Source organism: Hevea brasiliensis, chromosome 4, assembly GCF_030052815.1.
Source record: "Hevea brasiliensis isolate MT/VB/25A 57/8 chromosome 4, ASM3005281v1, whole genome shotgun sequence".
NCBI lineage: Eukaryota > Viridiplantae > Streptophyta > Magnoliopsida > Malpighiales > Euphorbiaceae > Hevea > Hevea brasiliensis.
In genome coordinates, this window is record NC_079496.1 from 112,926,784 (window position 1) to 112,953,155 (window position 26,372).

At 32.3% G+C, this 26,372-nt stretch overlaps 3 protein-coding genes across 8 annotated transcripts; 2 read left to right on the forward strand and 1 right to left on the reverse strand.

Moving 5' to 3' along the window:
• Positions 1–966: 966 nt before the first annotated feature.
• Positions 967–3,599, reverse strand: LOC110646548 (nudix hydrolase 8). Its single transcript, XM_021800024.2, has 8 exons — positions 3,002–3,599; positions 2,534–2,599; positions 2,241–2,378; positions 2,073–2,147; positions 1,913–1,963; positions 1,799–1,833; positions 1,595–1,703; positions 967–1,515 (listed from the first exon to the last, which is right to left on the reverse strand). The coding sequence occupies exons 1-8, from the start codon at positions 3,353–3,355 to the stop codon at positions 1,330–1,332; spliced, it is 1,014 nt and encodes a 337-aa protein (XP_021655716.2). The 5' UTR covers positions 3,356–3,599; the 3' UTR covers positions 967–1,329.
• Positions 3,600–4,857: 1,258 nt separating this feature from the next.
• LOC110646544 (mitochondrial-processing peptidase subunit alpha) lies at positions 4,858–10,575 on the forward strand. 4 transcript variants are annotated; one of them, XM_021800017.2, is made up of 13 exons: positions 4,864–5,111; positions 5,823–6,065; positions 6,201–6,497; positions 6,592–6,759; positions 6,896–7,063; positions 7,157–7,243; positions 7,393–7,459; positions 8,142–8,239; positions 9,042–9,114; positions 9,225–9,295; positions 9,423–9,472; positions 10,187–10,299; positions 10,387–10,575. In XM_021800017.2, the coding sequence occupies exons 1-13, from the start codon at positions 5,073–5,075 to the stop codon at positions 10,437–10,439; spliced, it is 1,527 nt and encodes a 508-aa protein (XP_021655709.2). In that variant the 5' UTR covers positions 4,864–5,072; the 3' UTR covers positions 10,440–10,575. The 4 variants fall into 4 exon arrangements, 3 of the variants coding, with proteins under 3 accessions (XP_058001983.1, XP_021655711.2, XP_021655709.2); XM_058146000.1 differs by lacking the exons at positions 10,187–10,299; positions 10,387–10,575 and having other exon boundaries at positions 4,858–5,111; positions 9,199–9,264; positions 9,423–9,471; XR_002493165.2 differs by lacking the exons at positions 10,187–10,299; positions 10,387–10,575 and having other exon boundaries at positions 4,859–5,111; positions 9,199–9,295; positions 9,423–9,471.
• Positions 10,576–15,738: 5,163 nt separating this feature from the next.
• LOC110646542 (NAC domain-containing protein 75) lies at positions 15,739–21,920 on the forward strand. 3 transcript variants are annotated; one of them, XM_021800015.2, is made up of 7 exons: positions 15,739–15,893; positions 17,113–17,336; positions 17,643–17,820; positions 18,128–18,690; positions 19,319–19,606; positions 20,162–20,272; positions 21,243–21,920. In XM_021800015.2, exons 2-7 carry the CDS (start codon positions 17,214–17,216, stop codon positions 21,330–21,332), a joined length of 1,353 nt encoding a protein of 450 aa, XP_021655707.2. In that variant the 5' UTR covers positions 15,739–15,893; positions 17,113–17,213; the 3' UTR covers positions 21,333–21,920. The 3 variants fall into 3 exon arrangements, with proteins under 3 accessions (XP_021655707.2, XP_058001985.1, XP_021655706.2); XM_058146002.1 differs by lacking the exon at positions 15,739–15,893 and adding an exon at positions 15,917–16,655; XM_021800014.2 differs by lacking the exon at positions 15,739–15,893 and having other exon boundaries at positions 15,917–17,336.
• Positions 21,921–26,372: the final 4,452 nt, after the last annotated feature.

Consider the following 26,372-nt stretch of genomic DNA (forward strand, 5'->3'; position numbering starts at 1 on the left):
TGCAAGCTCAACTTGTATTTAGCTCTCAACTTATATTTAACTCGTAAACTCAAGTTAACTCATCAAACTAAATTAGTTAAATTATTAAAAAATATATATAGTTTTATTAATTATTTTTAAAACTTATTTAACAATAGACTCAATAAATTGTAGTTAGTGATGCGATTAATTAAAAAAAATAACTCTATTTAATTATACTTTCAATTTTATAACCATATTGTAATTATATTATAATTTTCAATAATAGTTAGTAATATTATTTTAGAATAATAAAAAATAAAATTAATTTATTTGCAATAATTAACATAAATGATTCAAAATTTTAAAATAACATGCTAAAATAATTAGCTTGTGAATGAATTAGATCACGGGCTAATTTAATGAATTCATTTAAGAATTTATTCAATAAATTTACTTTACATACCTTAATAAAATGATTATTAATGAATTTAAATTTAATTTTATTTATTAAATAAAATTAAAAATTAAACTCGAATTTAACTCATTAAAAAAATGAATCAAGTTGAACCGAGTTTTCATCGAGCTTTTATAATCTTGATCACTTATAAGGATCACTCACACTACACCCAAACGCTCACACTCTGCCATGCACATAAACATAATATTTTCTCTTCGGGTTTTCTAACGGTGTAATTATGCCCTATTAAAATTTATTTAATTTACAATTGTACACCGTTTGTATGGAGAATTATAATTTACAATTCATTAAATATAATTTTTAAATTAAATATTTATATTAAATTTATATATTTATTATTTCAATTATATTCATATATACTACATGATTTTAATTGATTATATATATATATATATATATATATATGAACTAACTATTATCAAGACTCATTTTACTTCCCCATTATCTTTTCGCTGAATTGCTGTGACTGCCAAAACAAGGAAATTAAATGCAGTAGAAAATTCCAAGGTAACATAAGAAAGTGATTAAAGCGAGGAACGTCATAATAATCTTTAAAGAAAGCGTTCACATCACATGGATTGCTTGACGTCAAATAATTACTGGCGACAAATTTTATAACGTAAAGAGCCAGAAGAAAGAAGAAAAAGCACGAGATTCATGAAAAATGGGGCAATTTATATGGACTTTAGTGGAGTTTATTAGGTAGGACCCTTTGTTCCTTTCTAGAATTAACCCTCTTCTGTCTGCCATGTGTACGTGGTCCCCCTTCTGGATGCCCAAGAATTGTCCACCCTCCCCCCTAAGCACCACATTATTGACTCGGTTTTCCTTCATTAATATTCATAATCAGTTTTAGTACTAGTATTAAATAAGCACAACCGCCTGGTGCCTTAAAAGCTGCTTGAACAATCGTAATATAAATAGGACAATTTCCCATCAAGTTTTGAGGTCAACTGGCGGGCAGCAAACCCATTATAATGACCTTCATACGCTGCAATGGAAGCTTCGATCACCCTCCTTGACATTTGGTCTTCTTCGTAAAATGGCTGTCCAATATACTCATCTATCGGCATCCACTGAATCAAACATAATATAAAACCATCCCAATCAGCCAACAGAAATATTATAGAGACAATTAGTGGATTAATTAATTACCTTAGCAGCTTGGAGTTCTTTCTCATCAACTGTTATTTCACAGGACAATGGCTTCAGCATGCACACAAAGAGTAAATCTGATTTCTCAAATGCCACAAGGTGAGCGTGTCTGCAAAAGCAGAGTTGTTGGGGCCTAATTAGTTAATATGTTCTTCTTTCAGAATTAAACATAGTTTCAGGAAAATGAAGTAAAGAAACAAATACCTGAAAGCAACCAACTTCAGGAAAATTGTGTCAACCTGAGAAACAAATTTGAGATGATGCAATGATGATAATATATAGTAACACAGGAATTACATATGACAGTATTTTTCTTACGCCGGTTTCTTCTTTTACTTCTCTTATGGCTCCTGAGAATATATCTTCAGACTGTCATGAATTAAGAGAATTAACTTAACCATCCGTTGTTATTGCGTTTATGGTAGAATTAACTTCAACAGAAGAGTGTAAGATTGAACCATAAAGCTAATTACTTCACCTTGTTAATATATCCAGTAGGCATCTTCCAAACGCCAGAGCAGCTACAGGGACATTTTTCTTTCACCACAAGAACCTTTATAAAACGTTGTTGAAATTGTAAAATCAAATTGGGTTATAAAAATTTATATAAAAAACTTAAAAAAAAAAAGAAATAAAATATTAGGACCTCTCTTTTTTCATTGATCACAAATCCTCCCACGCCAATCTGATGAGAAGGGCTAGCAGGAAGCATGCAAGGGCCATCAGGAATCCAATATGTGAGCATAGCGTAGCCTGGTTCTGCATGATGATAGTTAAAACCCTCCTGAAATTCCATGGAACATAGAAACTGAGGAGACTTGGATGTTGAGATATATGTTGTCTATGATCAAAATTTAGAATACAGACAAGAGTAATAAAATGTTCTTCTTGGTTATGGCATTTTCACACTATGCAATTCTTCTTCAGTTTGATTGTTACCTGAATTGCTATTGGAATGAGGTCAGCTTGTTCCGATAGTATCTTCAGCCATATTCCCTTCTTCCCCTGCGTTTATGCATAAATTTTGATTAATTGAGTATATTCTACATAAACAACTTGAGAATCACCGATAAACTTTAGCTTAATGATATTGGAGCTTAATGATATTGGAATCGTTTTCAGGCATGTGAAGAATAACAGAGTACGCAAAATGAGAAAAAAAGAAAAAAAAAACAGTACCCTATTTCTTGGGACGCCAAATAGGGAAGCAAAAAGACAAGTGTTAATATCAAGTAAATTTGGCCTACCATGCAAGAAGACAGAAGAACAGATATCAAACAAAATAATACCATATGCAAGCACATGACTGAGTAGTAATAATACAATATTCCTGTGGGTACGTATGCATGTGTGAAAAAGCGTCCATGGGCAGATCGATGTGCTGCAAATGGTGCATCTATATCTTACCTTCATCTTCCAGTTCGTCAAAGAAGCTCGGAGGGCAGATGCAAAAGCATTAGCACTAGAGGGTAAACTGCTAGGATCGATAACGATCCCACCATATTCATCATCCCATGCATCAAGAAACTCCACTGCAAAACTTGGTGATGAAATATCTGAAGACATAACATGGATTCTTGTATTATTCTTGATCAGCAGATGGCCATGGCCACCTCCAAGGTCATCATCTGTCGATGATTTTAGAAGTGTAGTATCCTTCAAAAAGCCTTGTATTTTGCAAACTTTTTTAGTAGTCCATGAAATTCTAGGCACTGCTCTGGCCATTGCTTCTGGCATTATATAGCTTCTTGCAGCCATCATCACCGTCCTTAATTTGCAAGAAGCTAAAGATGAAAATCTGGTACTCCTGGGCTTCCCTTTGTACTATATTTATAGCCATCGCCATATGGCTTTTGCCAGAAGAGAAGAGAAAAGATGAATATTGAGGGAATAGCATCTTCATCTCTTGTTCATCTTGTATGACAAATTGAAATAGAATTAATTAAGACATCGATGGCAGTTGAAGGCTTTTCCATATATATATCCATCAAAGCAAAACAAGAGTATATATGGACTGATTATACTTTGTTCTTCAATAGAACATTTATAACCATTCACTGGGATAGGGTGGAAGAGGCAACTGTGACTTCCACTAGCGGCTGGTAACAGTACATATTCCATTCTAGAGAGGATGAGAACATTCTCCTCGCTCTGCATTGCATCATCATATAACTTGTGGATTTTACAAGGGAATATTGGCCATTTTCTCAGGACTTCAATCAGAATCAATATATTCCGATACTAATGTTAGATAGCCTCCCATGCACCTAGTTGTATCACGAACTGAACTGCAGTTGTATCACGAGCTGCCTTTAAATATATGTATATATATAATCTGGATTCAACACATTTTATATATGGTGAGGTCTATATATTTATATTTTAAGTACATAATATATCAAATTTAAATAAGCTTTCCCTTGAATCAAGAATTTATAATTTTTGAGATATTTTAAAGTATTATTTTATAAAAAAAATATTTATTTTATTTATAAAAAAAATTATTTGAAAATATTGTGATTCTAATAATTTAGATTGTGAAAAATAGATATTTCTTTTACTTTTTTTTTTTAATACAGTTGGATCCAATTGGAGCACAAACTTGAAATCTCATGCCTTTGGAGACCGCTCATTTATTATGTATATCAAATCAAAAGCTCCGAATCAAATCGCAAGAAATTGATTCCAAATAATTTTTATTTTTACAATTTTGATTTAGTTTTGATTTTAATGAGTTGAAATTATTTCAAATTTTTATTTTTCTTTTAATGTTACAAATGGATTATTCAATTATGATCCAATAAAATCACTGTTCATTAGAGGATAGACCGATTGATAATTTTGAGTTAATTTAAAATCATAAATCGTTCAACTATCTAAATTTGATCAATCCGATTTCAGCTCTAAATTGGCTTTGGGCCGGTCTACCATTAGATTCCTCTAGGATTAGGCTTTGTTTGGTTCTTTAGTTATGTAAAGGAAATGAAAGAAAATTAATTAATAGAAAGAGGGAAAAAATTATTTACCCTTTTGTTGTCTAGTTACTTTAATTAAAACACAAGAGAAATAAATTTATAAAGTATACATTTACATTTATACCTTTAGCACATAGTTTTAGTGTTAAAAGTATATTAACTTTATTTCTTTTTAAATTTATATGAGAATATAAGCAAGTTTATCTTGGTAGGAGGATGTCTTTTCCTTCACATGTATTTCCCTCAAAACAAACAAATCATTAATAAAAATGTAAAATTCTTATGGAACCAATAATCCATTACAAGGACTGATTACTGATCCAATAATCGTACGGCTGAGAACCAATCAACTTGACGGTCTCGATTCTTCTTTGGCGTCCGCCACAAGCGTCAGTGGGGAGAGCATTGAGAGTGAAACACCGTGAGACTTCTCATCTCGCCATCTCGGTGTAAAACCAGGGCGTCCGTCCGTACAATATAGGGTCTCAGACCATCGATCAGCCATGTACAGAACTGCAGCTTCACGCCTTGGGGTTCTCAAGGTTGGTACCATCTTAGCTCTCAAACCCTTAATTTTAATCTCTGTCTTCTTGATTCAATCTCTTTTATCCTGTTCTCGAACAATTGGTACTTTATTCGCTGCTTGGCATAATTGGTTCTTGTTTAATCTGTGGCTTCGTGATTGCTTAACTAATAAATCTGTTTATAATTTATTCAGTGGCTTTTTGTTAATATGGAAGCGTTCTGTTTGGTTGTTGAAAATGTGAGAAAAGGATGTGGAAAGAAAAGGGGTCTGGGTTTCTAATGGGAGCTTTTGTGTTTAACTGAGCTTAAGGATGAAAATGTTAATTTGGTTGGTTTGAGCTTAGCTTTTGTCTTCCTAGAATTGGAAATGGTTATTCTAAAGGATTCATATGTGTTTGGCAGCATAAGAGATGGATTCACTTGAATTTCGGTTTTGTGGATTGAAAAGATCTTGCTGTTACTAGGGATTGTTTGATTCTCGATTAAGAGTTGCTTGCTGTTAGTTTTCTTGGTGAAATAAAGAAGTCTGCTACAACTTTTGTATGTAGAAGATAGGCCTTATAATAGGATGGGGGCTTCAATGTACATATTGATATAATTTGTACAAATTTTCTCTTTTAGATTTTCTTTAGGTGGCAAAGTGCTTTTGTTTTATTTCACTGTATATCATAATTTTGATAGAGTATAAAATGAGCTATTTTCTGATTATGAACTGCGTGTGTGAGTAGGGCCATAGAATCAGTAGGTTACCTTCAAGATTTACAAGTTCAAGTGCTGCTTCCTTGCAATCATCCTCTTTGGGTGGTCTCTTCAGCTGGCTGACTGGTGACAAGTCCAATTCTTTGCCTCCTCTGGACTTCCCCCTTCCAGGAGTTGAACTTCCACCCACATTGCCTGATTATGTTGAACCTGGAAAAACCAAGATTACGACTCTCCCAAATGGCGTGAAAGTTGGCTCTGAAACATCACCGGTTTGTATGCATGCAATTTTTTTTTTCATGTTCTCTATTTTTAGACATATTTCTTGAATATAGTGATTGTTGTTCTTGTTGCTTCTTTGTTATATTAAGGAAGTTGTTTTGAATTTTGATTGTGTTGCATGCCAGAATCCTGCAGCATCAATAGGGTTGTATGTTAACTGTGGTTCAGTATATGAGTCTCCAGCCTCATTAGGGGTCACACATTTACTGGAGCGGATGGCATTCAAAAGCACAAGAAACCGCAGCCACTTGCGTATTGTGCGTGAAGTTGAGGCAATTGGGGGCAATGTGCAAGCCTCGGCATCTCGGGAGCAGATGGGATACACCTATGATGCTCTAAAGACCTATGTTCCAGAGATGGTGGAGTTGCTTATTGATTGTGTGAGAAATCCTGTCTTCCTTGATTGGGAGGTCAATGAACAAGTAAATCTTTATCATTTTGCAATCCATGTGCAGAAACTTTAGTTGCAATTGTGGATATGAAAAGCTTATAGAAATGATATTTTATCTCTTGCAGCTTCAGAAGGTCAAAGCTGAGATTAGTGAAGCCTCTAACAATCCTCAAGGATTGCTTTTGGAAGCAATTCATTCTGCTGGTTTTTCTGGTCCATTGGCTAATCCTCTTTTGGCACCTGAATCTGCAATAAATAGATTGAACGGTACAATCTTGGAGGAATTTGTTGCCGTAAGTTTTAAGAAAGTCTATGCTTAATGTGAACTTTGTTTCTTGTATTGATTATGTATTCTAAGAATGTAATGATTGTCTTTTTCTGTAAGTGTTCTGTAATAATCTCAGTTGATGTTTTCTTTGAGAAATTCAGGAAAATTTTACTGCTCGCCGGATGGTACTTGTGGCTTCTGGTGTTGAACACGAGGAACTGGTGTGCATTGCAGAGCCCCTTTTATCTGATCTACCTGAAGCTAGTAATACTGTAGTGCCAAAATCTGTTTACACAGGAGGTGATTTTCGCTGTCAAGCAGATTCAGGGGTATGTATCAAGAATTCAAGATGTTTCATAGAAACCTTCTTACATACCTTATCCATCCATTGAGGAATTATTAACGTTGACTTCCCATTGAAGGACCAAAGAACCCATTTTGCTCTTGCATTCGAATTTCCTCATGGCTGGCATGATGACCATGATGCCATGACCTTGACTGTTCTTCAGGTATACAAAATTTGTTTACTGTATTAATTCTGGATTCCATTGTTGCTGGGTTGCTTCTATTCTATCTGTACTGTGACTTTGTGTCCATTTGTCATATTCAAATCCTGAGTTGAAGGCAACAATAAATTGTAAGACAAATTATAATGCAGATGCTAATGGGTGGAGGCGGATCCTTCTCAACTGGTGGCCCTGGGAAAGGAATGTACTCAAGGCTATGTAAGTTTCTCTTAGTGTGATTAATATTTGATGAGCTGTGACTGTGACCTTAGCTTTCTCAAATGCAGGAACATATCTACATTATGCTACCACCTCTTTATCCTTTTGTCCTTCTTTTTTCCTTCTTTTCCCCCCTTTCTGGGATAGAATATAACACCTGAATTTTATTGACCATTTGATGTAGAACAAAGGGAAAGAACCAAGAAGAAGGAGATATCAAGGACCAATCCTTGAAGAGAGAACTAATTCTCAAAATATTATTGATCTCATAAAATTGTCATAACAGAGCTTATCTAATAACAATAGAAACCCTAGATCTTATTTATAGAATTAGGAATCTGAATCACATTAGGATTTTAGTACTCTAATTCAGTTTTAATTAGAAATACTAAATTAAGCCAAAATAAACTAGAAAATAAAATTCCTAAATAATAGACCTAATAAGAATAAAATTTCTAAATAATAGAACTCTTAAATTTCCTAATTTTACGATGAGAATAATTCCTAAATTCTATCTTCCCATACTGCATTATTAGTAAATTTGTAGGATTTAGATAAACTTGTTTTGTATTTATGTTAATGGAATATACCATTTTCCTCATTGGTTATATTGTTTTATTCTTCTATTTTGTACCCCCAAGTTTTTAAATTTTTCATATTTTTATATGTTTGGTGTCTGCAGATCTTCGAGTCCTGAATGAATATCCACAAATTCAATCCTTTACAGCATTCAGCAACATTTATGATCGTACTGGCATATTTGGTATCCAAGCTACCACCGTAAGATGCTCCCTAGAACCCTCAAAACATGCTTATGTTTTGGAAATTTCTCTAGTTCTTTTCCCCAAAATCTCTCTGTACTTTGTAGCTATTATAGTTTGTGAAATCTACAAATCATCAGTTTTCTAAACTCTAGGTTTTGCTAAATCAAATGTAGCAATCAGTCATTATTAAAGTTTCATGACTGAGAAACCAATTTGGAGTTTGGACTGAATGAAGAAATTGCTGTGTAATGATATTAGAAACTCAAGGGATGGGCATCAATAGAGATGATATAGTTCAGTAAAGGAAGACTGGGGAGATGCAACAATCATAAAGGCTTATTTAAAAGTTAGAATTCTCAGATTGGTTGCTTTTGTGTGTTTTTGTTGGGGACCTTTCTGATGTCCCTATTGTCTGCTAATTTGCCTGTTTCTTCCAAAGTTCATGTGGTGAGTGATAGTGTGATTGGAATTGAAGCCTATGCCTTGAACCTTCACACCATCAGGAATATGTGTGTATTAGACGGTATATTGATTTGAATACATATTTAAGTTGATTAACTTTTGCTAGGGCACAGGAGGAACGTCTAGCATAATCTAGGGCTTGGGTTTTGTTATGCCTTCTGAATTGGAAGAAAATGTTGTTCTTTCTTTTTTTTTTTTTTTTTTTTTTTTGTTGGGAGGGGTAGTTGGTGAACTTTGTGCTTTAAGATGAGAAAGGCAAGTTCACTGCCTAAGAGAACAAAATGCATGGCTAAATGTGTTAAATGTCTAATATGTGTAAGTGCCCATTTTAAATATGCTTATGCTTGTGGATGCAGGGTTCTGATTTTGCATCAAAAGCTATAGATTTAGCAGCTAATGAGCTAATTGCAGTTGCTTCACCGGGTGCAGGTATGATTCTGCTCCTTTATCTATACAAGTATTGTTTCTGTTGTGCAAAAGTTTGATGCGGTGGATGGGGGCCCGTCACTTAAGTGCCTTTCACTTCTTGCTTCCTGCAGTTGACCCAGTGCAGCTAGCTCGTGCAAAACAGTCAACAAGGTCTGCTATTTTGATGAATTTGGAATCTAGAGTACGTTATTGTTTTCTTTCATTTATTGGTATCAAGTATACATCTGAGCAGTAGTGGTGTGGGATTATTATTGTGCATCAAGGTTTCCTTGAGTCTTAGTTGCTTATGTTTAAGGTGTCTTTTGCAGATGATTGCTTCAGAAGATATAGGTAGACAGATTTTGACATATGGCGAGAGGTATGGCCCGAGTCTTGACCATCTGCATTGATGGTGACTTAAGCACATCTTTTGATAAATTGGCTACACATCACTTCCTCTGTCTATTTCTCTGCATTTATCTTGTATCTTGTTGCTTGCAGTCATTGGCTTCTCATTTATCCTAGAATCTATGCTATAGTCCAAATTATTCTTTGCTAACCAAGTTTTCTATGGACATGCTCTTTCCCTGCTTCGCCATGCTGAATGTGGACAATGCAAAGGTTGAATATTGAGGCGTTGCTTTGAAGTTCAATTCATGAATGGCTATGTTACTGATTCTGATCTTGTAATGAATGATTTATTTCATATGATACTAAAAATAAGAATGAAAGAAAGAACAAAAGAAAGTTTTTTCTTTTTCCTTGTAACATTGTGAGCCAATTAGCTCTTTTGAGTTTCCTAAGAGAGAGTTCTAACCTCCTGTGGTATTTTCCTGTTGCGTGAGCTTCACTATCTTGGTCTTTCAATGTTTACATTGCAGTTTATGATGTCTTTGCTAACAGCTATCATCTATCAACCCTTTCCCCTCTTTTGTGGATGATCTGGAAAACTGATTAATTTTCCACTGGGCCTTGGCTTGATTAACAATTTTGGTTATCTTATCACTGCTTATTCTTGCTTGCATGTTTGCCTTTTTTTGGTTTTTCATCTTGTTGCGTGATCTTTTCTTTAATAAAAATGTTTGTGATGTAGGAAACCTTTGGAGCATTTCTTGAAGATTGTAGATTCAGTTACATTGCAAGATATTACGAAAATTGCGCAAAGGCTAATTTCTTCCCCTCTAACAATGGCATCATATGGAGATGGTATTTCCTAGTTAGTAAGAATTCTTCATATCTCTTTCTTGGCTGTACTTTTGATGATTCACATTTGCTTTCACTAATATTCTGCAGTTGTCAATGTCCCAACCTATGATTCAGTCAGCAGCAAGTTCAAGGCGAAATGATTTTTTTTTTTTTTTTTGCTGACCTGGGTGGACACTTGATCAGTTGTCTATATTAATGTGTATCAGCTAAACTTGAAGCTTTTTTACGTTAATAAATTGGTGATCCTTGGAAAGCAGCATTTTGCTATGCCTGATATGATGGTGGCAGTTTGTCTGGCACAACGAGTTTTGCTTCCTTATTCAGTGGTGTTTGTGTTTAACGGTCACTGAAAATGATAATCATATTCTTTTGTGGTGGCTAAAGCCAATTGAAACCTCATAAAGGGTTAATCACTAGCCCAAAATGCAAGCTCTAGTGATAGCTTATGATGCTTGTTAATATGTGTTCAACTTGCCATTTGATGGTGCTGCTGCCCCTTGTTCTGTCACTTAATGAATGATTTTGATGATTGGAAAAAGAGAGGGAAAATTTCTCATCTCGCCATTTAACACTTCTTCAATAAAAAAAGCATGCTCTTGTTGCCCTTTTCTAATGTTGCCTAGAATATGAATTCTCTTGTGAAGATAAATTTCTCACCGTCATGTAGCTTTTTTCTCTTACATGAGTCGTTGATTTTGATTTATGTGCTTAGTAAAAGGGCGAAATGCTAATAGGCTTTGTTTGGTATAGTAGTTCGCATTTTCTCACCTAAGGAGACAAGAAATGGTTGCTCCATTTGATTTTTCTCTCATTGCTAAGAGATTAGAAGCGATGAATTGAATAATGTGAAGTTGTTTTTCATTTGGGTGTGAATGATGTGGGTCAAAACACCTAATAGGGTAGAACATAAGCAACGGCCATAGGCCAGTATTAGCTAGACCTAACAGCATACTTCCTGATATGGAATAAGCCCTAGCATTAAGAGTCATACCCAACTCACATGACATCCATGGTCCAATTGCCCTCTCTCCTAAACAATTGAAGTTGGTTAGCTGCATTCATTACAAATGTCCTTAATTTTCCTTGTTCACCTTTTTGTGCTACCCATTTGATTAGCTGGAAGTCCCAATTGGCAAAATGCACGCATGGAGAGAGTTCGCGTGGCTGCAAGATTTCTAAGTTCCAATCCATTATTAGCTAGACCTAACAGCATACTTCCTGAGATGGAATAAGCCCCAGCATTAAGAGTCATGCTCAACTCGCATGGCATCCACGGTCCAATTGCCCTCTGTCCTAAACAATTGAAGTTGGTTAGCTGCATTCGTTACAAGCTGGAAGTCCCAATTGGCAAAATGCACGCATGGAGAGAGTTCGCGTGGCTGCAAGATTTCTAAGTTCCAATCCAGTATTAGGTAGACCTAACAGCATACTTCCTGACATGGAAAAAGCCCAGCATTAAGAGTCATACCCAACTCGCATGACATGCATGGTCCAATTGCCCCCTCTCCTAAACAATTGAAGTTGGTTAGCTGCATTCGTTACAAATGTCCTTAATTTTCCTCGTTCACCTTTTTGTGCTACCCATTTGATTAGCTGCAAGTCCCAATTGGCAAAATGCCCGCATGGAGAGAGTTCGCGTGGCTGCAAGATTTGTAAGTTCCAATCTGCTGATTGATGGGTTCGAAATTCATGATTTTTTCCTTGATTAAAAAGAAGCTCAACTTGCTTACTTTTACATGGGATAAGCAAAATCATACTCTAATCTCTTCTTTAATTGACACCACCTCCATTTTGAAAACTACTTTCTCTTGCTCAAATGAAAATCAAATGAATTTTCATCATCTACACCATGAATAAGCTATACCAATGTTTACTTCTTCTCCGATTGGTATACTTCTTGTCCGAAAATGAAAAAATGTACCATTGAATTAAACTCATTTTTTTCAATATGATATTTATTTTTATTTTACTGTATATTGTTGATAAAAGTTATAAACCTCGATACCTCATCCCCACCAAGCTAAGGTACGTTGGCCTTATTTTGCTCTTTCAAACGAGGCTTTCAAACACAACAGTTCAAAAGTTGATTTCGCCCATAAAATTAACATGGGGTGGCCTGTCTTCACACATGAAAATGAAATAGCATAATCGATGAGAAAATTTCACCTTGTTTTCAAAAAAAAAAAAAAAAATTTCTCATTCAAACAATATATATAGCTAGGATGGTCCGATGGTGTCATTATGCTTGTCAAGTAAGGAAATTAGTGGCTAAAGTTTAGAAATTACTCTTATACATACAACACGTCCTTGCAAGATATGGGGTATCAATTTAATCCACCAAACATAAGTTAAATGTTGTCATATGAGATGTGAAAGAAACTTTCATTTAACGCTTAGCTTTGTACAACAACATTCATGTGTGTGTGTGGATGCAATTTAAATGACATTTATTGCTATTGGAACAAAAACTTTAGTATTTGTCATATGTGAATAGTTTAGTTTGGTGTAATGGTTAAATACATATTATTTACTTCATAAGCAAGGTTTGAGTTTCCACTTCCTCAATCTCCTGTTCCAAAAGGTCTAATCATATCTAAAACATTAGAAATTGAAACCTCTAGGGTTATATTCCTTTCCCAACTCAAAAAGTAATGTATATTGATTAAGTAAATTATAAGCCATGTTCGACAATATTAGTTATTTTAGTAGCTGTTAACTATTTTAGTAACTGTCAACTATTTTACTAGCTGTTAGCTAATAGTTATTTATATAATAATTTAAAATAGAAGCGTTCGGTAAAAATAACTGTTAGATTAATTGTTAAATGTAAAAATAATGACATCATTTTATTAATTCTAGACAAAACGCTCCCTCAATCTTTAAAAGTTAGAAAGAGTAACTTTTCATGAATCACTCATCAACCTCTAAATGCTAGTATAAATATTATATTATCGAATAATATAAATAAGAAATATAAGTCAAAATACTAAACAATATCTTAAAAATTATTGATAATAATGTAGTTTAACAGTGACTGCAAAGGAAAAAAGAGATAACTGAAAACAACCTGGACTAAGAAATGAAACCTTAAAATGGGAAATGCTACCCCAAGCTATATATTATATCATGTAATTTCCTTATCAATTTCTCTTGTAATTTGATCAATTATAAATCTAGTGATCACAAAATTGATTGGGACTAGTTTAATTAGCAGATAAGTATATGGAGCAGCAAGTTTCTGAAGCAATTGAAAAGGGTTAATTATTGAAGACCTTTTTGCAATCTCCCAATAATTAATTTATTTAATAAATTCTAAGAAAAAAAAGGGCAAATTGTTCTCTATGTGAGAGATATTCTGATCCATGAACTATATTATTAGTCTTTCTTCCTCAAAAGATGCTTCCAATTGCACTCTCAAAGTGTTAATTAAGGAATATATCAAACATGTTGTGTGCATATGCTGAATTTTTTACTCACCATATATTATTCCTCAATTCCCTCATTTTCTTTATTTTCTTCATAGGGAGAGACAACCAAATTGTACTTATGCATATATAAAATCTTGAAAAATGAAATAAATGCAAAATAATTAAAAGCACAAGGATGGAATCAAGATAGAGGTTTGAAATCAAATCGATTTAATTTAAAATTGAAATCGATTAATGGATTGATTGTAGTTGAATTTGAATTGATTTAAAATTGATAGGTTCAATTTAGTTCGATTTTAAATTAAAATTGAATTTCTTCTTTTTTTAAAGAAAATAAAGGAAAATTAATAATTAAATTTAATCAAAATCAGACTTAATTAGATCTAAATTGAGATTAAAACTAAAATCAAAGAAACTTTAAATTCAATTATGTGATTGGCCCTAAATCAAGAGCATAAAATAATAAAAAGAAGAGCAGTATAATAGTAGTGTGTTCTTAGAATAAAAATATGGTGATGAGGTTTTAGGATTTTTTTTTTTTTTTTTGCTTAAACTCGGTCCATTATAAATTTAAGATACAAAATATATAATAAAATTCACTTATTAAATATATAATTTTTACATATTTAGAAATTGGATTCATGCTAAATTGAGTCTGGCTAAACAAGAATTTTTTTTTTTTTTAAAGATTATTAGTTAAAGGTCAACCAATTGGATAATCTCACCTTATCTCATATCCTCTCATTCCTCTGGACAAAAAGAGAAGCCTAATTATCATTCAAAGGTTGTTCACAACTTGCACAATGTTTTTTTGGCCTTACCTATAATATGGAATATATTCTTTTTTTTTTTTTTTACCATAAAGAAAATAAGGGAAAAAATTAATGCAGAAACAAAAGAAAAATGGTAAAAAAAAAATCATAAGATAAAAGAGCAATCATAGCCATTAAAACGTTTCTCTGGTCCCACCATCATTTACCCTTTACTGCCCCAAAAGAACGTTATAATCGTGAAAGCTAACACCATCATCCGATCCAAGATACTTTAGGGATACACAAAGACTTCTAAATTGGACCACCTTCAAATTAATGGGTTTTTAAGCCCTTCCAAGTTTTAATGCACTCTGTTTATTATTTTAAAGAAAAATATTATAAAAAAAAAATTATTTTTTGCAATCATGAAAAATAAAAATACTATAGATAGATCATTTTCTTGATCATGAAAAAATCTCTTTAAATTTAGAAAAATTTCAAGATTAAAAAGTATTTTTCTCAGTTATGATTGATTTTTTTTACCCATTTAAACTTATTAATCACGGAAACTAGTAACCCATTAATGTCTTTAATTTTTTTTACTTAATTTTTAGTAATAAATTTAATTACTTTTTGATTGAGTTTTAATATTGAAATAATATTTCCTATAAAACAAATGAAGCTCATGTCTGCGTGAGTTTGTAAAATATATAGAAATAAGAATTTCATTAAAATTATTATTGTTTTAATGGTCTATCTTACTTTTGTTAAAAAAAATAAAGTTTAGATTTTCCTTAGAATATATATATATATATATATATATATGGAAAAGGGAAATTTTTGTTTAGATTGATTCATCAAGAAGATATAACATGTGGAAACCAAGTATTTAGTAGGTGATTTCTATAGTATATTTTTTTTATCTTAGATTTATGGTGTACGAGGCCCGAGTAAGAAAAATTCTATACAAAAATCACAATTTTATAGTGAGTTGATTCTTTATTAATTAAAATTGAACTATGTTAGAAAATATTTTAAAATTATGCACTAGATTAATGTAAAAATAAACTTTAAAGATCAATAAAAAAGAATTTAATTTTAATGTACAAAAATATTATAATAGTATATACAAGAAAGAAGATCCTACATCCTGTTTCCGACCCATATATTTATTTACAGACATGGGTACGTCTGCTTCTACTTGAAGTTTAGTAGATTTTTTTTTCCTTAATATATAACCCTATCTTATATAATTTTATAATATATAGTTGTAATAAGAAGCTGGCGGTGGTGGTGGTCCATCAAGTACACTGCTCATTTGACTTGCAAATCAAGCAACCCGTAATTCTCCTCTCTCTTTCTGCAACATTCATGGCCAAAAGAATCATGATCAGCACTCCAACTCAAAACCCATGTGAGTTCCTGCCCTCTTTTCGTTATTTTTTTCCTTCTTCTCGCTCTAGCAGCTCTCTTCCTATAGCTATATTATTTCTATTTCTCTCCATAATATAATCTCCTTCCCTTTCTCTCCCAAAAAAATTTTACCTTTGTTACTGTTTTAACTATCATCTCTGTTATGCCAAGAAAATTAACAAGAATTTAACTTTCACTTACACAATACCGTCTCTCTTACTCAAAGTTTATAGCCACGTATATATATAAACTGGATAAAGTTTTTCATCCAGAAATCGAGTTCTCAGCTTTTATTAATTTATATATATTTGTATATCCTTTTTAATTACTATCAGAATACTAATTTGTTGTTTTTTTTATTAAATTTAATAAATAACTATTTCGAGAATGGGGTTTCTTCTTGATATATGCTGCTTTTGAATGCGTGCCTTAAGTAACAGCTATGAAGGCCGTTTGTTGCCTTTTGCTTTAGTAGTCAAGACTCTCAAAACAAAGGAGGTGTGTGGGTGTGGGTGTGTTTCTGTGAGAGAAAAGCCTTATGCTTCAGGAAAACCAACTGTTTTTTTTTTAATCCCTATCCTGCTCTCTCTTTCTCTCTCTATCTTTCCCTTTCTCTCACATGAGCCGCTTATATGCGCTACTTAAATTAGCAAAGGCTTAAAGGTGGGTGTCTAGGCTTGAGGGTAGCTTTTCCTTTTTCTCCCTGGCTTCAGTTAAAGTTAGAGACTGGAGAGAGAGATTTCTGGTGTTTTCCATGGTTAAAGTAGGTTTTATAGCTCAATCCTACTGTGACAGTTTCCTCTTTTCCTGCTCCTTGTTCTAGCTTCTCTCTTCTACCCCTTGCACAAGTTTTTTCTTTCTTTCTTTCTTTCTTTACTGTGTATGTTTTTTTTAGCAGTTTTGGTCCTATTTCTCATCTGGGTGTTGCTTGATTTTGTTGGTTGAGCTTAGCTTTGTACATGTGTAAATTACATATTTATACATATCCATGGTTCTTTGTATTTGATTTCTTGTTTTCTTGTTTGAATAATCTCTAAAGTGTTTGAAGCTTTCTTTCTTTGATACCCGTCTCAAAAAACACCCAAAAAACCATATATTTCATGCATATTTTGGTTTCAAGTCATCAAAGGCCTAATCAAATATACCCATATCAATCTGCTGTGTCCTCTCTTAGTTCACATGTCATCAGATCTCAAATTCATGATTTCTGGTATATATAGATAGCCAACGGGGATATGAGTTGGGGGCTACTCTATAAAGTTGATAATTTCATAGAAGATTTCAAGAGTTCGCGAGAAAGAAGATAGCATCAGCTGCAGCGATGAGTAAGAGTAATTTGGGATCCATCAGCAGCTCTGATCTCATTGATGCAAAGCTTGAAGAGCATCAGCTGTGTGGATCCAAGCAGTGCCCGGGTTGTGGACACAAGCTTGAAGGAAAGCCGGTACGGAAAATAATCCCTCATAATATTCTTAGTTTCAAATAGATTTTGAAAAAAAGAAGAATATTTCAAAGCAAAAAATAACAATTATGCTTGATGTTTTATTCTTTCTTTCTTTCTTTTAATTTTTAGGTCTCAGTAGTAATATCTTTTGAGCAAAACCAAATTCAGTTAAACTAAAGCGTTGCTTTCTCCTCTCTGGCTGTCTCTCCCCCTCCATCTTTTCTTTGTTTTTTGGGAGTGGATTTATTTATTTATTTTTATTAACTTTAGTTTTCATTTTAACTTGGAGCTGAATGGAGTTTGCAGGATTGGTTAGGTCTACCAGCAGGAGTGAAATTTGATCCAACAGACCAGGAACTGATAGAACACCTTGAAGCAAAGGTAGAAGCCAAAGACATGAAGTCTCATCCTTTGATAGATGAGTTCATCCCAACTATTGAAGGAGAAGATGGGATTTGTTATACCCATCCTGAGAAACTTCCAGGTCAAATATATCAATATATAATATATATAAATATATATTCAGCAAATTGTTCATCTCCTTCTCTTTCTCTCTCATGGATAATTGCTTCTATGATTATTCAATCTTGTTAGGTTTTAGTGTTTCACATTCTGAGTTTTCTTTAAAAAAATAAAAAAGAAAAAGAAAAAGCTGAAACTCATTCACCAATGATGTATTTTCGGGGTTTTGTTATGACTTTTGATGAATAATATTTTGTGTCACAGTTCGTTACACCTAAGTGAACCTAACTTTGATTTTGGTAAGTATTGATTCACATTTTTTCTTACAGGAGTTACAAGAGATGGCTTGAGCAGGCATTTCTTCCATAGACCATCCAAGGCTTACACAACTGGAACAAGAAAGAGAAGAAAAATTCAAACCGAATGTGATTTGCAAGGAGGAGAGACAAGGTGGCATAAAACGGGCAAGACAAGGCCAGTTATGGTGAATGGCAAACAAAAAGGGTGCAAGAAGATCCTAGTCCTCTATACAAATTTTGGGAAAAATCGAAAACCGGAAAAGACAAATTGGGTCATGCACCAATACCACCTTGGTCAGCATGAGGAAGAGAAAGAAGGAGAACTTGTGGTTTCAAAGATCTTTTATCAAACACAGCCAAGGCAATGCAATTGGACTGATAGGACTGCTACTACTGGTGAAGGAAGCAGTGATCCCAATAGCAGAAGAGACAGTGGTAGTGGGAGCTGCTCTTCAAAAGAAATAATTCCACAGAGAGATGAAATAACTGGAGCTGGGGTTGCTGCTGCACTATCAACTTACTGTGCCATGGATATCCAACAGTTAAAATCTGATCATTTTGGGTTTCCCCCATTCGGGAAAAGCTTTGATGAGGTAATATTTTCATTCATCTATTCCATTCCCATGCATCTTCTTCTTCTTCTTCAGTCTAATTTAACTCACTTATCCAACAATCATTGAACAAGAAAATAAATCCATACCAAAGCTATATACACACAACATTTAATTTGTTCACTTGATGACAAATTGGGATGAACATAATAATCTTTCTCCAGTTAAATAATATTATTCAAGATTTTCACTTTCAAAATCATCAAATCAGTCATATATGACAAAAGATAAAATTAAAGGGTGGAACTAAAAAAGTTTCTTAACAACTTTAGTCATGTTCATTGCTTGCAAATTCAGCATGAAATACTCTATGGACCTCACTTGATTATCTTTGTCAGATAACTAATTAAACTTTGTTTAACATTAAAATACGGAAACCAATATTCAACACTGATAGAAACTACACGAGACTTTTTTCTCTTTTTTTTTTATAAGCAATGGAAGTTTATTAAGATAAAAAAGAGAAAGAGACAGATTACATAGATGACCATGGACTAAGGCCCTGCGTAAAAGCAGACCCAAAACTACACAAGACTTGAAAAAGAGCTAAAAGAGTCCGAAATTGACTGGCTAGCAAACTACTTCTTCATGGAGGTGTGTCCACTTTCAGGTGGTGATAGGAGAGGCTTCAACGGCAAGGGAAGCCCCAGTGTCGGGCACATGTGATGAGATTCGAGAGCACCATCAAAGGCCGCATCATATGGCCCATGATCATCATCAACAACAGCCGCAACACCACCATGTACACCATCAGATTGCTACCACAGCCTTCCAAATCAGCAGGCCTTCACATCCCATCTCCGCTATCATCTCTCCGCCACCCCTCCATCACGCATCCATCATTCTTGAAGAGGATCCCTATCATGTCTCCAGATTAATGCTTCAAAACGAAATCCAGGTAAGGCTAACACATGTAATCCTTCTTCCAATATTCATGCAGGTATATGATATAACATTAGTTGGATGCTCTTCGTAAAGGATGGGTGACAGTGACCTGCTGATCATGGTGGCTGTTTATTAAGAATATAGAGAAAAAAAATGCACTGTAGAATTTTCCACAAGTCAGAAGAGTTTGACCTTGCAGGAAGGTTAGGAAGTTGGTAGCCTGATGATAGGGAGAAGCCAGCTACTACCGACACCCCACCCACCCCCCTCCCCCTCCCCCTCCCCCTCCCCCTCTCTTTCTCTCTCTCCGTGCCATAATAAAGTTGCATTTTCAGTTATTTATTCATTTATATGGAAGTTTCGGTGAAACGCAGAGTTTCAACCAACTTCAACTGAGTCTTGGCTCGTTCCTTGTGACTTAGTGTTGCTTTTTTTTTTTTCAGTAGTTAACGACTCAGCTAAATTAGAAAAAATGAATTATCATTTCACTTTTAAAGACATAATGATTGAGATTTATTTATTTTTTTATTTTTTTGTTGGTATCTTTTGAACGAATGAATACAAGCAGCATCAGCACCAACAACAGCAACAGCAGCAGCAGCATCATAAACTGGGAGGAAGGTCTACATCTGGTCTAGAAGAACTCATTATGGGTTGCACCTCGACTGATATTAAAGAAGTAAGCATGAACTTTTTGACCCTGAAATCCATGAGCCCTTGTTTGTCATAATTCCAAATAAGAAGCCAAGAAAAGAAAGATTAGAAAAGGTGAGGAAAGATTAAAAAGAAGAAAAGAAAGAAACTAAAGATACAAACTCGAAAACTTTTCTTTTCTTTTTTTCTCTTTTATTTTTATTTTCCATTTCCATGTCTAATTTGGAGTTTTTATTATGATTTATACACTATCAGTAAAGAAATATAGACCTATCATGTATAGATCTTGTGAGTATCATTTTGTTAGCTCAATGGAAAAAGAAGGCATGATGTTGAAAAATTACAAAATAGAATGCATATTGAAAATGAAAACAAATTAGGCTGTAATTAGGTTGCTTATTTGCATGCATACTTTAAGTTTTCTTTATTTATTTTTAATTGTTCATACGAGGCAGATTGTAAGCATTTCTCCTCGTTAGGGCCTAAGTTTGATATATAGATCATAGAAAAGGTACCCCAAGAATTTAGCAAAGCACAATGTGAAATCACAAGCCATCAATCTTTGAACTTAAACAATTGGAATCTTTCTCTTTATTTTTTCCTCTTTATTTCCGTAACATTAAAAATAGTAAAACCAAAGTTGGAGCTTTAATTCCACAGGTATTGTCTGAATTAGATGCTATAATGCCATAAACCCGTTTTTTTTCTTCATAATAAATGAAGTTATGCAAAATTAATTGGATAGAAAATCAATTAAATAAAAAAAGAAGTTTCCAAATTTATGTTATTTTATTCCTGAAAAGTAGATGATAGCAGCATGAAAACTTTTATCATGCGTGTCCTCCCAAGGAAAACACAGTTTCAGACAGTCTGATTGTGGAGGAAATCAAAAGGACAAAAGACGCAACTTCATTGGTTTGTTGTTCTTAAGTGAAAATTACATGTTGAAACCCTAACCCTATTTTTCACATGATTTGCACTTTTCCTTGTTGCAGGAGTCATCCATTGCAAACCCACAAGAGGCTGAATGGTTGAAGTACTCCTCCTTCTGGCCAGACTCTGACAGCCAGGATCATCATGGGTAGGAGCAAAAATAATAGAGAATAAACATAAACCCTACAGACAACATCATTATCATCATCAATAGTACTTGAAGCCTACCATAAGTTTTTCTCAAGAAGAGGCCAAGAAACCATCTATATGGTTTGCTCTTTTTCCTTCTTTTTTCTTGGGGGGACCTGCCAAAGGTTCCAATGGCTTTCAACTGAACTAACCGTACAACAGTCCATGTTGGAAAGAAAGAAGAAAGAACAAAAGGAAAAAGAAAGAAAGAAAGAAAACCAAAGAAAAAGAAACCAAGAAAGGCTGCTCTCTACTGACAGTAGAAGAAGAACCAAGGACCAAAGCAAAATCTTAGTGCATGAAAATCATCACCATTATGATTACAATATCATCTTTATGGCTATATTTTTATTATTTTATTATTTTAAGACATCTGGATAAGTTCTTTTGTTGTTCTTTGAAAAGAAAAATACCATGTAGTTTGTGCAAATTGCAGGAAAGAAAAAACTTTGTTAATTTCTTATGTTTAGTCATTTGTAGTAAAATATACGAATAGGAATTTATGTGATTTCTCTTTTTGGAAACGAAAATGTGCTATACAGAATTGTTTATCTCATTGTTGCCTTGCTTTTTATACTGGTTTTGATATTCAAGGGAAATTTTGAAGGGGGCAGGACATCAATTCTTCTTTGCTGTTATTGTTTAATCTATATATGAATCTTTGCATGGATTTATAGAAGTTTGCAACAGCGCACTACGTACAACGTGCCTCGCTTTAGATACTTTTAATTTATTGATCCACTGGCTTTCCTAAATTGCAAGATCAAAGGAGATCATGGATGTGTGTGTGTGTATACAACTGCATATGTACATCATTATATATATATCATCAGCCACTCTATAGAAGACGGCAAGATTTTGTGCAAGGATGATAACTTTTGTTCACTTATATGCTTACCTATCTATGCATTAATTGATATATGGAGAACATGGCCATGAGATGCTTGCATCACTTATAATTTAAGCACACTTGAAAAGAAATTTTGCTTTTCTTTGCTATAATTCGATCTTGGAAATGAGCTTCATTTCTATTCTATTTTCTTTAGAAATACAATAGGAATGTCATCTTGTTTTTTGTTATCCATCGAGCTTTGGACACGTTTATTTTCATTATTATCTTTTGTTTCTGCTAATTTCTACTTTATTTCCCATCCTCTTTAGCTATAATTACATACGTACAGTGAATTTTAATCAAGTTAATGGTAAAGATGCTTCCTTTTGCTGATCATTAATGATGCATGCATGAACCTTCGTTATAAACAAGTAATGAAAAAGATATGCCTGCAATTGCAATTGGAAATTGGATTTGATATAATAGAAAGTAAATATACTTTAGATGGTTAAAAACAATTTCTAGTTTGATCTGTCTTCCCCACCTATGTCATTTCTAGCTCAATGAACTCTTGTTAATTATACTATGGTATGGTGGCAAATGGGGAAAAGCTATCTAAATTCACATCATGGTTAATTTTTCATTAAAGAGATTTGTTTTTTTCGAGTTTTAACTCATTATTATGGAGTTATTTTTAAAATTATAAAATTTCGAGTTTAAATTGTCAAATAAAAAAAAAAGGCAAATTTATTTGTAAGTAACTATAATTATTAATTAATATTTAGTTAGAGAGATGAAACAAGGGAGAAGGGAAGGTGAAAGGCAGTTTAGGGTGGGGTTGGCTGAGGTATAAATAATTGAAAATACAGAATATTTTATATGGTAGTAACAGTAATCATATTTTAAGTGATTCTCTTTTGTTTTTAGTTACTTGGGAAACTTCTTTTGCTGCTTTATTCTATTCCATATTCGAGCTTTTGTGCAGTGTTATGGAGTAAAAAATGTGCTTATCCCATGAGAATGAGAGAGAGTAACGTGCATATGTATCTTTTGTTTCATGGGGACGTGCATGAAATAAAGTTAAAATCAACATGTAGCCTAGGCAATTTCACCGTAGTTTCTGAAAGGAATAAAGATGGAACAACGAATGAGGAGACAAGAATAAGCTTTAATTTTGAAATGACCCCTCACACCTTATTAATGCAAATTTCTTTCTTTTTTTTTTTTTTTCTTTAAGTTTATCATTAGTACAATTTGCTAAGCATGACATACTTCCTACGATAACATATATTAAAGTTTGCAGATTCCATGTTACTATTTCATTATATTGATCACTAGATAAATTCTTAGAATTATATAAATATGGACATTAATATTAAAGAATTAATTATTTAAGGAATAATCCATATAATTTAATGGAGTGGAGATGGGAGATGGGTCTGTTTCCACATGCAATATACACAAAAAAGGGGGGAATGAAATGTCTTGTTCAACCTAAAAAGGTGATATTCAATTCTTTCCTCTTTATGGAAGATTTTGGGTGCTTTTAAAGGGAGATGGTATTAGCTAGCCAGCAATTCTATGGGGGATTCTGGGTTTGCGGAGATTTGGTCCCATAAAGAAGTTGCAGCAAGAATTGTGTAGTGCAATGAGGAATATCACAACATGGTCATACCATCTTTTTGGGATTCTTTCACTGAGGGCTCAGCCTCAGCTGCTTTCTAGAGACACAGTAGCCCACCTCTTCATGTGTAGTTCACTACTGCTAGCTGCTTCTTTCGATCTGAATATAGAGCCATCTATTGCACCTTCCATATGTACTTCACTACTTCGTTCAGATTTCATTTTTCTAACTTTATCCATTTCAAGGCCTTTTTTTGTTCACCTGTGGATTTAGAATGAGAGGCTAATAGTTTGTGATAGTGAACCCAAACTCTATACCTTCCTACTCAGAAAATGACCATTTTTGCTTCCATACATTGTATTCATTACTCGCTTTTGTACTAGTTTTTGAAGCTACCTGTCTACTTGCTTTCTACTGAGAAACTTACCAAATGCTAAATTTACACTCAAGCTAATTAGGGACTTGTTTGTCTTCTTTCATTATTACCTTTTCAATTCACAAGAAAAGAGTTCTCTATTCATATAATTTTCATGAATATATGGCCACAGGTTAATAGATAGTAAGGAAGTTGCATTAATTTTTTTATTTTAAAAGTGTAAATTAATTAGGAATGATTATAAGTTAGACTATTTAATTTTGTATATTCATTATATATATTTTAATTTATTTTAAAATAAATATTTAATTTGATAATTATTAAATTCATTTTTATATTAAGTCAGAGTTTATATCTATTAATTAAGCCGGAGTTGTCCTCCAATTTTGCATGGTTATACCAAACATGTAATACGATTGGTCGCGACAGAAACAAGATACGAAAACTGGTGGCAATGTTAAAGTTGGTTAGGTTAGGAAGGTTCGTAGCAACAACTAATTTTAATTAGGATTTTTCCAACCAGTTTCTTTAAGGAAAATTAAAAATTATATAATATCACAATGATTTTATATCAACACTCACATAAAATGATAAATAAATAATATTTAAATAAATATATAAATATGGCTATATTTTAAAAAATATATATAAAATAATTATAAAATTACATGTTTACTTATACAGACCCACACATTTTTGTACATTTATATGAAAGAATGAATTTAAAAGTAATTATTAAATTTTATTTAATTAGTCCTTAATCAATATCCTTAGTATAATCATTACAAAAATCAAATTAACATTACCCAGTGGTGTAATAATATAGGAATTCTCAAGATAGAGCTCCAGAAAAATTTAATTTCCAGGTATCCTTATTTTTCAATTGAAAAAAAATGTGTGCATTATAAAATATCTAAAAATAAATAATTTTAAAATGAGATTATGACTAATAAAACAATGACATATCAAATTGAAAATTTTATGATAAATAAAAAAATTTTTATCTAAATTTAATTCAGACATAAATATATAAAATTTATATTTAATAAGTAATTTTTATCGTATATCTTTTATATTTAATTTATGATAAATTAAATTTAAATAAAAAAAAATCTGATTTTATATGAGTTATTTTATTATTTTTATAAGAAAACAAACTGGATTTAAAAACCTTGTTACGTACAGATAAGGTTGGATAAGTGTACCATGACAGTACCAGGCACAACACACTAAGATGCTTTATGCTTTTTTTTATTTTTGCTTTATCTTATGATTTTTCATTATAAAAATAAATAATTTTGAAATAAATAAATCTAAATTTAATATATTTAACTCAGAAGAAACATTAATCAGATTATTTTCAAATTAACAGATGCTTTATACCTTTAAATACAAATAATGAGATTATTTAAATTTAAAAATAAAATAAAATAAAATAAAATGAAATTATTTGTGGGTTCGTATTCACACCACTAGCTCCCTTTAATAAATGGGTTTTTTTTTTTTAAAAAAAATTACTTCTCAATTTCTAATTAAACTAGTTATTTTGTTTAGATGCAGATTATTTATTTATCTTAACAATATAATTTAATATTTATTTTTGAAATTATACTATAAATTTTTGTTAATGATAAACTTCTTAATTAATTATGTTAAATATAATTTAAATTTATATTAAAATTTTGAATAATTATATATCTATTAAAATTAAACTACATTTTCATTTCTTAAATTATTATTAATTATTTTCATCTAAACAGTCGTTTATAAGAATGCAATAATATAATATCTTTACAGTGTAATTGAAAATAAAAAAAAAATTGTATATGATAAAAAAAATATATACATGATATAGTAAATATAATGATAAGTATGCTCACAGATATTTTGTTAATATTATGCTAATATTTAATAAATAATAATAGAAAAACATAAAAAATAATAATCATTTCCTAATTTGTAATTTTTTTTCTTTTTTTTTTTGGATTTTCATTTTATTCTTCTAATTAATATAATAAAAAAATCAATAAAATTAACACAAATTAATAAAGAAAGTTAAAATTATTAACATAATTAAGAAAGAAAATCATCATAACTAGTATAATTGAAAAATATTAATGTAATTAACACAAGCAGAATAAGTATAAAAAAATAGCATAAATAAAAATATA